This window comes from Scleropages formosus, chromosome 3 (assembly GCF_900964775.1).
Source record: "Scleropages formosus chromosome 3, fSclFor1.1, whole genome shotgun sequence".
Lineage (NCBI taxonomy): Eukaryota > Metazoa > Chordata > Actinopteri > Osteoglossiformes > Osteoglossidae > Scleropages > Scleropages formosus.
Window position 1 is genome coordinate 9,886,217 of NC_041808.1, and position 12,404 is coordinate 9,898,620.

The 12,404-nt window shown below is 45.5% G+C and overlaps 1 protein-coding gene across 6 annotated transcripts in view; it reads left to right on the forward strand.

Moving 5' to 3' along the window:
* LOC108923793 (receptor-type tyrosine-protein phosphatase F) overlaps positions 1-12,404 on the forward strand; it is a 180,406-nt gene that overhangs the window by 111,700 nt on the left and 56,302 nt on the right. For all 6 annotated transcript variants that reach the window (XM_018734751.2, XM_029250045.1, XM_018734752.2 and 3 more), the window contains 2 exons: positions 9,118-9,387; positions 10,985-11,566. In XM_018734751.2, the coding sequence (XP_018590267.2) occupies positions 9,118-9,387; positions 10,985-11,566 (852 nt within the window). The remainder of the gene's footprint in view (positions 1-9,117; positions 9,388-10,984; positions 11,567-12,404) is intronic.

Sequence of the window (12,404 nt, forward strand, 5' to 3'; positions counted from 1 at the left end):
GAGTAATAGTGTTCTGAGGTTATGGTTAAGGACAATACCATTTATCTGATGAAATCCAAGACTGTCACAGGGAGCCATAATGAGAAATGTCAGTAGTATATTATTATTCCTAATGTGCTTCATCATACAGCTAGGTATTGCATTATAAAGATAACGGTTAAAATAGTTTTCCCTTATGCTTTCTTCAGAAAGTGGCTACAAAGATGAATGTTGGGGTGTTTTTTACTTCTGTGTTAAGGCAGGGAGAGAATTTCATTTAGAATACTGTAGCATTCACAGCAGACAGAACATGGCTGTGAGTGAGAGAAAGTGATGTAAACCTTTCCTGTTCCCCACACCTTGTGCATGTGTGAAGTCCAGAATTTCCCGTATGCTCCCTGATATAAACACTCCACTTTGAGATCCAGGGCGATGTGCTAGTGGGAGGCCTCACGGCGTGCTGTCCCATCCTGCAGTAGAGCTGCAGTGGACCAGGATGTGACCGAAACATGGGACAGATGGTGGGCTCACGGGGTGCTCTGCCGCAGTACCCTCCTTTGGCCCCGCCCCAAAGCAGCACTGCCGGACAAGCCATCTCTCTCTCGTGGGCCAGTAACTGTGCACTTGTCTCGACGCTTACACAGTTTGTGCCAACTTACTTTTTTATTATTATTATTTCAATAATGCAGGCAGAGCATTTAATTTTTTACTTTTATCAAGTTATGAAACAGTTTGTTTTCTGTATTTCATAATCATCATACTGAATCCATAAACATGAACGTAGCTTTTGGAGACACTCCAAATAGCTCCTATTATTCCTCCTTTGATCCGTTCAAATAACAAGAACATCACATTCATCCAAAAGCAGGCACATTGTTGTTTTAAGGGGTGTCGACTCCGCAGTTTTTTCACCCTTAAAGGTGACGGCAGCTCAGCAGAAGAAGCCCGTCCAACAAGAAAGCCTCCAGCTAGCGTGTGGTGCTACTCACATGTTGTCAGGCAATGCTGGAAACACGGGAGTGCTCATCCGCCCAGTGAGATTGGAATTACAATTAATGATACCACCTGCCAGTGTAAACAATTTAAAAAAAAAAAAAAACAAAACAAAAAAAAACACTGTTATGGTGACTGAATTTCTTTCTACAGAAACAGAACAAGTTTCTGGAGGCACCTCTACGCCCAGAAATGACCAAACAGAAGTATATTGTTCCCTAAACTGTTAGATTATAAAATGAAGAGACATGAGATGGCTGTTGGTGAGCAGAAAATAGGCCTGAAGAAGGGTTACTAATTCAGGAACTGTACTGTAATACTGTAGCTGAAAATGGACAAAGTACTGTCTGCGAAGTCACGCAGTTTGGCTATGATAGGAAGAAGGAACATTGAAGGATTGTCTCTTTGCAGGAGCAGTTGCCCCAGGGGCTCTCTTGTGCTTCTTAAAATGCTCTAAACAGAATTTAAATCGATGCCATGTTACGTATGCCACGCTGCTCTAGTAAATTTTTTACCGTAATAGTACCCTACTTGTGGGTCAGCAGCAGGGAGTAGAGTTTTACCAGCAGCCTTCAGGAGACAAGTCTGTGTCTGTTACTGCTACACAGCTTACCTGCTGCCCCTGAGATTACTTAATGAAATCAACTCCTTCACTACAGCCATCATCAGTTGCTGCTTGTCCAGTGCAGGGTGGCCATGTTGCGGAGCCCATCCCAGAAACAGAGGTATGAGGCAGGGTAGACCTTGGATGGGGCGCCAGTCCACTTCAATAATAAAGTGAAGTCTTTCTTTATTTCTTTGTTGATACTGCAGATTGAGCTTGTTCAATACAGATGTAGTTGAAAATGAAAGCAAGTCATGAAGGGAGCTCCCAAAGGTAGCTGCAAACATCATTTGGTACAAGTTGTCTTTAGCAGGAATCCGATGGACACGGCTTCCGTTTTGTTTCTTCTGTTCAGGTCTGTTGCAGCAGACTTGTGTTCTCCCTGATGTTCTTGTTCAATGACACACACCGGATGCTTTGCGTTTTTTTTTTTTTTTTTTTTTTTTTTTAAATGGCAAGGGCTAAAATTTGCCTCCGCTTTTTGTTTGCTTTCAGTTACATATGAAAGAAATGAGCAGTGACTCATGAAGGAGATGTGATGGACAATTGCCTTTGAGAACTCACAACGATCTATTATATGGTTATAATGCTTCAACTCTGTTATTTTTAGCTTGATATTAGCTTAGAACTCTTTGTAGATATTTCTGTATCTATCTTAGCGTTTCCATTTTTCAGATGATGATTAATGTATCAAGAGTTCAAGTAACCCTCATTCAAAACTAACCTGGGTGTTGGGCTGGGGTCCATTGTCCTGCTGTTTCATAATAACATTTCTCACAACTAAAGCATGTTAAACTCCAACAGCATTGTAAACGTGGAGCTCCCAGGGTCCTGCCTCCTCTCTGAGTATGTCGCGCTGTCTGTGTGTCTTGTGCTCGTCTGTCTGTGTGTGTTCCTGTCAGTGCCTGTCTCTTCCTCCAGGTGTGTGTATCACCAGTGCTGTTAGGCTTCTGCACTAAAAGCATTCGTGTCTTCATGTGTGGCCAAGAGCAGTGGGGCAAGGGGATGGGGGGTGTCTTCATTCAAGGTCCACTTGTCTCTCTCTCGTTCTCTCTCTCTCTCTCTCTCTCTCTCTCTCTCTCACACTCACCATCTCACTGTCCTTTTTTGCTTTTTCGGTGTTTTGAAAAGCTGTTTGTTGTGTTCCTTGCTTTTTTTGAGCCCATCTTATGGGCCCGTCCAAGGCATGTATACTGACTGTATATGTGAACGTTCATTTGTCAAATGCTTATCCTTATCCAATGAAAAGGAGTCCATTGTCTGCACTCACTCATGTTTTTCATGTATCTCATCACAGGTGTTTCTGAAAAGATGATGTGGGGGTTTGGGTAGCTCATGCTATACCATTGCTTGTATATATGTGTGGGAGCATGTGTGTATGTAAGTGTGTGTGTGTGTGTGTGTGTATTTGGCTAAATATTAAAGCAGTAATGAAATTCATTGCTCATCTGTTAGAATATCATGTTATTTAATGAGCTTCGAAACCCCTTGATAAATATGTATCTTGCATGGCCTTTTTCATCTTGCCCTGTTTATTTTTTATATTTCTTCTTTTGTGGTCTCAGCCCAGCATAAGTATATCTCATGTTTAGCTTCAGTGTGGGCCGCCTGTGAAAAGAGATGCATTGTTTCCCTCCATGGGAACACGTGCATGCTACAGACTGTGTCAGGAATGTGGGGTAAGACCGTTTTGAGTGCACAGTGAAATGAATGACTAATTCATTTGGCCCATTTGAATTCATATCCAGCCTCAAACCTGTTCAGTGGCTTCGCTCTCAAGGAGTCGGTGCACAGAATAAATTTGGACAGTGTCTGTACTGTGTATAATGAAGTAGAGGTGTCAGCGTGCACCGATTGTCCATGGCCATCTTTATTCAGGGGAAGTCGTTGCCGTGCGTGAGACGCCTGCACGAGCAAGAGAGGGCGAGTGTGTGTGTGCGTGTGCATGTGTGTGTGTCCAATTGTGGCTTGTAAATCAATGTCCTGTGCTGTTGTTTCCATCACATATTCTCACTCTCTTTTGTGGATAAGCGGAAGATTGGCCTGTTTTACTCTCTCTGTGTTTCTCCTTGTCTTCTTCCTCTTTTTCTTTCTTTGTTTTATTATTTTTTGCTATTATTATTTAACTCCTTCCATCACCATCGCACTCTGCCATCAAAACAATCAAACCCAAACTCACCTCTCAGATCAGCGGGAAGGTTGGTCCTTTTCACTTTATTCCCCTCCTACGCCAGGCCCTGCGTGGACTGGAGCCGACTGGGCACCGCGGGTCCCTCCCACCCTCCTCCCACACCCCTGTCCTGCGGGGACGCAGCCTCTGCCCCAACAGTCCAGTAGTGCACCCTTTCACCCCACTTGTGCTATTGCAATGCTTCTCACAGCCCATTCCTGCCTGATATGACCAGAGAATGCTTGCATGAGTCCTTTTATTGTCCAAGTGCTCCATCCTTATGTCTGCCTGTGCATCTCTCCACCTGGCCTGCTTCCCCCACCACACCCACTCCCACCCCAGGCGCCATGCCCTTGAACTCACTCCTTGCCCACTGCTCCAGCTCTGCTACTTCCCTCTTTGTATTCATGCTTGTCAAAAGCTACGCTGCCAGAACTGAGTGCTTCTGTGTGCTCACTTTTGTCTGATGACACTGCTTTTTTTTTTTTTTCTTCTTTTTGGTCCAGGGCACAAAGGTCAGACATGGGAAACTCCCCTCTTTCTTCAGGCAGAATGCTAGATAAATTTGAACAATAATCCCACATTTCTGTTAATGCTTTCATCCATTTTTGTAGCTCAGCTTGCAGTATGATGGCATACTTTGCAAATTCTCTTATATATGGCCAGCAGGTGGTATAACAGTTCAAGGGCATTGCAGCAGATGCAGGGACTGCTAGATATGTGTCACTGTTAACAGCATGTCCCGGTTTCAGTACACAACCTAAGAAATGGACCCTTTGAAAATCTGAATGCCGTACATTGTAATATGTTTTACAAGGTAAGGTACCAAGGGCTGCTTTTGGGTTACTGAGCATTTAGTCGTTACAAAGTAGCTTTATGATCAATATGTTTGATTCAGGTCCTCATCTGTCTGGGTGAACAAAGGAGCAAGAGAGCAGCGATGAGGGCTGCTGTTGCGATCACTGTCGCCAAGGCCCTTTGAGGGCTCTGTACCAGCTTCCAAGTCTTTTCTTCACCGCAGCTAAAGGTTGGCACTTTGGAAACATGCTCCTTGTTAAGAAAGGACTGCAATGCTTTTCTTAATTTCAAACCACTTCAACTGTTTTCCTTGCCAAACCCAAATTTAAATTAAAAATGGACGTTTGCATTTCTTAACAATTTGTCTAGCTGCTAAAGAAATAAACCACAAGCTTCTTTCTTTGGTTCTGGAAGCAATAATTGATACGTTTTTCCTAGTGGAGGTCTATCATGACAAAGTTATTTTCATCTCAGAAATTGCAGTGGAGGCTATAAATTAGCACCTGTATCATTTCAAAGCCAGCTTTATTTTTAGTGTATGTCAGACAATAAGAATATGTCTTCTCTTTGCAGTCAAATTCACACACGACCCCATTTATGTTCCCCATTCTACAGTTTAATACCAGTTATGCAAAATGTTTTTCGGGGGGACTGTGATTGTAAAGTTCACCTGGTTTAGTACAAAGTGGGAGCTTGAAAACGCATCCATGGTCTTTGTTCCTGTTCATTCCTGCTGCCACAGCAGCCTCTACCTAAGTGTGTTTGCTGGGATTCCAGAGGAGTATATTCATGCTCTGTAGGTTGCAGGGCCTGGGCATTGTCCTGTGGGGTGGGGCACTTTCCAGACTCCCTTTGCCCCCCTGTGAAAGCAGAGATCTGTGTGACATTGAGCTGGGTGTACGGTGTAGCAGTGATGTCACTCCCTTGTGGCTCTAGCAGAACTGGAGTCCATTATGGCTGGAACTTCAGCCCACCAAGGGAATATCAGTAGTGGCATCATGTTAAAAGGCGTACTTTCTATGCAACTGTGTCTCCGAACACCCTTTAAACAAGATCAGTTGAAAGTTTACACCTTGTGTACGAAACATTGCAGCACATCTTTTCTGTCACTTTTCTCTGACTCTCCGAGAAAAATTTCCTCTCGCTTTCTCGAATGGCCTTTCTCGAAAGGGGCTTGACAAGCAGCACGTCACAACAGTGCCACACCACTGTGACAGCTGTGAGGTTTCTTCGAGGAATGGGAAGAGCAGATAGGGTCTCCTTTCACTCCAGTGGCCTTCACTCCTGAGTGTAGGGGAGGAGGCAGTGGCGGGGGAGATTGCCTTGTGCCGCTTGCTAGCCAAACCACTTACAATCAGCACCACCCTGAATAAAATGATTATGGTTACTTTCTCGTCTCTTTATCAAGGCTTTCATCCAAAGGTACTTGTCCAATAATTTTGCCCATTTAGACAGCCGGACACTTTACTAGAGCAGTTTGGGTTAAGTACCTTGTTCAAGGGTATTATAGTATGGCAACACCTTCTTGCTGCGCTTCAACAGTGTGCTTGTGTCCGCCAGCTCTGTGACAGTGGTTCGCATGTTTGTCTGGGTTTGCTCACATTGTTAGGTTTTATAATCAAAGGAGTTTGCTTGTACTACATAAGAGGAGCTAGCTATAGAGAACAGTTTAGTTTTAGCTTTTAGATACTGGAATGTTGTTCCATTTGAGGGGCGGATACAGCAAATAAAGAAGAAAGTAAATGTTTTAGAAAATGATATGCAGGTCAAAAGTGTATGTTCAGCTCTGCTCTGCTGAACGAGCACTCTGCTGTTTCCCTGACTTTTGTGACAGTTTCCCCCCTGCCAAAGCAGTGTGTGCCAGAGAACAGCAAGGGCTGGAACCCCCGGGGGGTTTTGGGGGATTAGTTGTTGGGGTATTTCTGTTATTTTTTTCATTTGACTGATCACACAGGCATGCTGCCCTGGCTATGTTTGCCTCCACACCTGTACCTACACTTTGGCTGCATGCATTGCCTGAGAGAGTGTCTTGTGCATAAATGATAGTCTTAGCAACCACCTTGAGCCTTCTAACCCCCCCAGAACCTGTGAGTGACCCTCCATCCTCACCGTGGCATGAAGCATGCTGTGAACAGAGGTGTGTGTCTGCTTTAAATTAGCTTCACATAGTCTGTATTGGCTCATGTGGCTTCTCGCACAATCCAAGAAACACGCTGTCAAATAAGTAGCTATGAAATGGGCCCTGACCCAGATGTGCTCTAACTCAAACTGCCATTATTTTGTGACCATTTCCATGTCCATGAGTGAACATCATTGTATCTGTTATTGGCACACTAACTAACTACAGACCCGTTATCTGCACTGCACTTCTATGCCGCTCATTCTGCACATTGTGCTGCTCGAGCTTTGTTAAAGCTGCTGGTCATCTTTCCCTCTGAATTAAGAATCTGAATTATTTCCCCCAAGATGACTCACAGTTGTACTTCAACCTGTGTTGACACATAGATGCACAATTAAAATCTACACTCATTACAGAATATATACCTTGTTTGTGTGCACTCAAAGGGCATGTGCAGGTTTAAGATGGATATGGAGCCTGAGCATAAATGGAGGAGAAGAAACTTTGTTAGGAGTGCTGGTATGATTCATAGGCTCTGTCACAAAAGTTCAAAAAGTTTAGCGCCTGCCAACCCCTTTAACTAACGTCAAACCTCAGCACAGGAGGCCACGCCACGTCAAGGAGTCTGCGGCATGGGAATCCAGTCCAGTGTGTTGCTGCTAAATGACAGCAGCATCCTTGGTGCTTTGGAAGATGATTAGCTTCCCAGCGTTTTCCTCTTTTGCCAAAAGATTTCAGACAGTACGCTATGCAAATGGGTTCTCTTAGCTTGAGTGTGGAGTCAGAATTGAATGCCACATTCCTGCTGAATTGGAGTTCTTTCCTATATCTGCCTTCAGAACATAGAATTATGAGGCATACGTATCTGCTGATGTAATGGCCAGCTTGGACACTTAAAAACTTCTTGCAGCTACCTCCCCCATGGCAGATGAATGGTTGCTGGTTTGGTTCTGCCTCACAGAGCCATTACTTAATATTTAATTTTTTTTTTTTTTACTTTCAAAAGTACACTATCTTCTTGTCTTCCAAGCACTGGACTGCCACTGTTTGCCCAAAAGGAAAAACAATAGTGGGAAAGATGGGTCTGTTTTAGTTGCCTTCTCAACCATCCCTTAAAATGGCAGACTGGGAGTCAGAAATGTGGGACTGGAGGAATCCGGTTTGGGCTCTAGCCTGTGGGGTCTCCTCTTTATGGGGTCTTTGTCATGGTTGAATGCGAGCACTGCAGAAGGTCAGTTTGTCGGGATAGTGGCGGCAGATGAACGGAGGAAGCCCAGCTAGCTCACACGTTTCAAAAATCAGTCGAGTTGGGTCTGAAAAGGGGCCACCAAAGCAGCCCACATGACCACAACCACTCTCCACCATCGGGGTCTGCCACCACATTGAATTGTCATCCATCTTCTTCCAGACAAATTTCAGACAAACTGGAATCCCAATTTGCCTGTGGTTTCAGAATGTTTTCACTGCATGTGAAAGAGCGTCCTGCTCCTTGTCTTCCTCCCCAAAAAAACAAAACTTAAGAAATTTTTTCTATTCCAAAGAGAAAAATCTGTTTATCTTACTTTTTTTTATCAGTACTTGTTTTCTTTCTTTCTGCATCTAACTTTTGTACTGCAGACTATACAGCCGTCCTTCAGTTTCCTTTGTTTGAAGATGATTTATCACATGAGGCTGACTTCCTTTATGCAGCAGCCTGTTTATACCAGACCAGGCCTTAATTGTGTTGCAATCAGTTGCGTACCATTAGCTGCTAACCCTCTCCTCACTGCCTCCAAATACTTTGACAGGCATGTGTGTTTCCATGGGAACCCCTTTCCATGGTTGCACGTCTGAATGAGGGAGCTTCACGGGGTGCCTGTCGACCCGTGCAGATGTGGCACTCGGAAGAGCCCCTGTCCAGCAGCCCCCACCCACCACACCCCCGCGAAGCTTGGCTGGGCTGGTTTCACGCTGTCACTCCTGCAGTGGCTCATAGCCAAGGCCCTCGAACATGTCTTCATGCTTCAGTAGTGCTAGGATTTACATCTTGGCTTTGCCAGTCTCCACTGTGCTGGTTCAGTCTCAGAATACAGATGGAAACCTTTTAATACTAACTGGCCAGTCTGGGAGAAGATACTCTGTTTTGTTCACTGCGTCCACCTGCTGTTTGCTTTAATTCAACACGTCCCAGTGCAGCCACAAAACACAAATTTACTGGCTTCTGCCAAAGACCCAGATGAGAAGCTTTAACAGAGCCACAGTAATGCCCAGGCCCTCAATATGAATATGAAGGAGATTATATGGACTGGGCATGTCCATTTCTCTTCTCTTGGTTCCATTTTGATGCTCAAGAGACCAGCTGTAGCCATAGCCGAGCCTCTCCCCACAGCGCCGCCTTTCTCCACATTTTCTGTCTCTCCTTTGTTCTGGCTCGCCCCGCCACACCCCTACGTTTTTCTCTCTTCTCTCCGGCAGTCCGCCGTGTCCCGCCCCGCTTCTCCATCCCCCCCACCAACCACGAGGTTATGCCAGGCGGCAGTGTCAACCTCACCTGCGTGGCGGTGGGTGCCCCAATGCCATATGTCAAGTGGATGGCGGGCCTGGTGGAGCTTACCAAGGAGGATGAAATGCCCGTGGGCCGCAACGTGCTGGAACTCACCAACATCCGCGAGTCAGCCAATTACACCTGCGTGGCCATCTCCTCGCTGGGCATGATTGAGGCCACTGCCCAGATCACTGTCAAAGGTGAGCGCTGCCTGACACATACACTGTCACCCCCAGTTACAGCTGACAATGTGTATACCTATGTGCTCCAGGAAGTCTACCGAAGAGGACAAATCCTGTTTACAAGAAACCAGAAACATCTCCTCAGCTACAGAACTGACAAACAGCTTCACGGTTATCATAACAAACATACAGACCCCATCATGCGGTTAGGAGGAATTTGGTTCCTCGGGCATTCTGGGTTTGGCTCGAGACTGAGACAGCGCACATCACTGTTTTAAAAACCTGTTCTGAGAGTTTCCCTTGGTAGGACTCCATGTGGTATTCCTCAGGAAGCGCTCGTTATCAAACCTCATCCCATTGCTAGGAGGAAAAAAACAACAACAACAACTCTAACAACACAAATACTGGCACAGAAGCGCTTTGAAATCCTGTTGTCTTGCCACATTTGTCTCTAATGATTACATGACAGGCTGCTGTATAGAAATGTAACTACTTGTCCCCAAAATGACTTTAGTTTGAGCTGAAAACACAAGTATACTTACACACACACTGAAACATGCACACATACAGTGTATATATAGATCTTGTGCTCTGCTGCTAAAGGGTTTGAGACAGTTATATAAAATTAAAGGCTCTGTGTTCCTTTGATTATCCTGAGTATATGTTTATCCCAGCCAGACGTCTGGACAAACCTCACAGTGTTCACTTTGCTAACCAAAGCTTTGGTGAGCTGCTGTATGTTGCCCTGATCTCCCAGCAGCACATGTTTCTGCCAGTTTTTTAGTTTCAGATCTGTACATGTAAAGCACAAAAAACAAATACATTTCATAAAAACATCATAGAAATGCCTTTCAGAGCAGCAAGTTGTACTTTGTACTCTGCAAAGTAGTTAATCAGAATGTATTTTAAATACATTTACATTTTTTTTAGCAGATGCTTTTCTCCATAGTGACTTCCAGTGAATACTATGTAGTGTCATCAGCCCACACACCTTACTCACCAAGGTGATTTACACTGCTAGATACACTACTTACACTGGGTCACTCATCCATACATCAGTGGAACACTCTCTCTCTCTGTCACACACTATGGGTGAACCTGAACAGCGTATCTTTGGACTGTGGGAAGAAACCAGAGCACCCAGAGGAAACCCACGCAGACACAGGGGCAACATGCAAACTCTGCACAGAGTGAGCGGGGATCAAACCCATATCCTCTCACACCACCCAGGTGCTGTGAGACAGCAGTGCTACTCACTGTGCCACCATGCTGCCCAAATATTTAATCGATGTGCATTCTCACGTTCCTCCCCACTAAAGAACACTGATGATGACCTTACTGGGTCTAAGCGCACATTAGTTATTTCTTTTGTAAACAGATATAAATGAAGACAAGAATGTGAAGTGTAGTGGTGGAGACAATTTTTTAAATCTTTCGGTATGCTGTGGGCTGAAATCTTGAGAGCTGCTTTGCCCAAAGGGTGGAGACTGAGAGCACCTCAGTCTGAAGGGGCCTCACCTTGATCCTCCTGAGGTCCCCCACTGTGTGTCTGCACAAAGCCTGCAAGAGACTCTCACTTCAGCTATTAATTTGCATACTTTGTGGTCTCCCACAGCCCTTCCGAAGCCACCCACCTCCCTGATTGTGACAGAAACCACGGCTACGAGTGTCACGCTTACGTGGGACTCAGGCAATTCAGAGCCAATCTCCTACTATGTGATCCAGTACAAAGCCAAGGTGTCAGATAACGGCTTCCAGGAGGTGGACGGTGTGGCCACCACCCGCTACAGTATTGGTGGCCTCAGCCCTTACTCTGAGTACGAGTTCCGCGTCATGGCTGTTAACAACATTGGCCGGGGCCCGCCCAGCGACATCGTCGAGGCCCGCACAGGCGAGCAGGCACCGTCTTCACCCCCTCTGCATGTACAAGCACGCATGCTGAGCTCTAGTACCATGCTGGTGCAGTGGGAGCCACCAGAGGAGCCAAACGGCCAGATCCGCGGCTACAGAGTCTACTACACTACCAGCCTGCAGTCGCCGCTCAGCACCTGGCAGAAGCACAACACGGACGACAGTCGCCTCACCACTATCTCAGGCCTCCAGCCAGACACCACCTACAGCATCCGAGTGCTGGGCTTCACCTCTGTGGGCGATGGCCCCCCCTCTGATGTGCTACAGGTCAAGACCCAGCAGGGCGGTGAGTATGGCCACCTCATTTGCTGTACATCCAATGGTGTAAATGGGTGAAGAGAGCATGCACGTCACGTAGGTGTACCCGTAAAGGAAATAAAAGTGGATTGATTGTCAAAGTGTTTTCTACGGCAGCATGTGGTCGCTGGTAGGAGCCTGGTGTCCAAACGTGGCTTTTCCAGCTTCATGGCAGCAGTTTGCTGTGTTTCAGGCTCTTATAATACTGGAAATTTTTGATTGGGCCACAGTGGAAATGGCTCTGTCAGTTGGAATGCTAAACCTGGCTTACTTGTTCCCTCCATCTATTGATTACTCTGTACTTTCCTAAAATTTACACATTATGGACAGAATGCTGAGGAGACAGTGTGTCGACATGTAGCCTAGACTTTGGATGGAGTGACCAAGGAAAATGTCCACCATTCTTGTATTTTTAGATGGTTGTATGCCTGTTGGGGTCAGATGCTACATATCTTTGATAATACACATTTCCCAGAATCCCACCCTGACAGTTTTTTCTGTACTGCTGTCCAGGCTTTTGCTTCTGTGTCTTTGCTTTCCAGGTTTAGTTCCATTTTCCACTGCCCTTCGCAAGGGATGTTTTTTTTCCTCCCTTTTTGCTACACTGAGAGCTCTCAGCACCACATTTTTGCCATTTTCCGCTGCCTTTTTCTCTCAAGGGTCTGTTAAGCATGTGCCACGAATTGCACCCTGTTCTAAATCCCCGTAATCTTGTTAACATATTTGAGGTGCATTTTCCCCTCGCAAGATGATTGCCAGGAGAAGTATTTTAAATATCGAAAATCCTATATCTTACACGTTTATTGTACTCTTTATGCGAGTCCTTC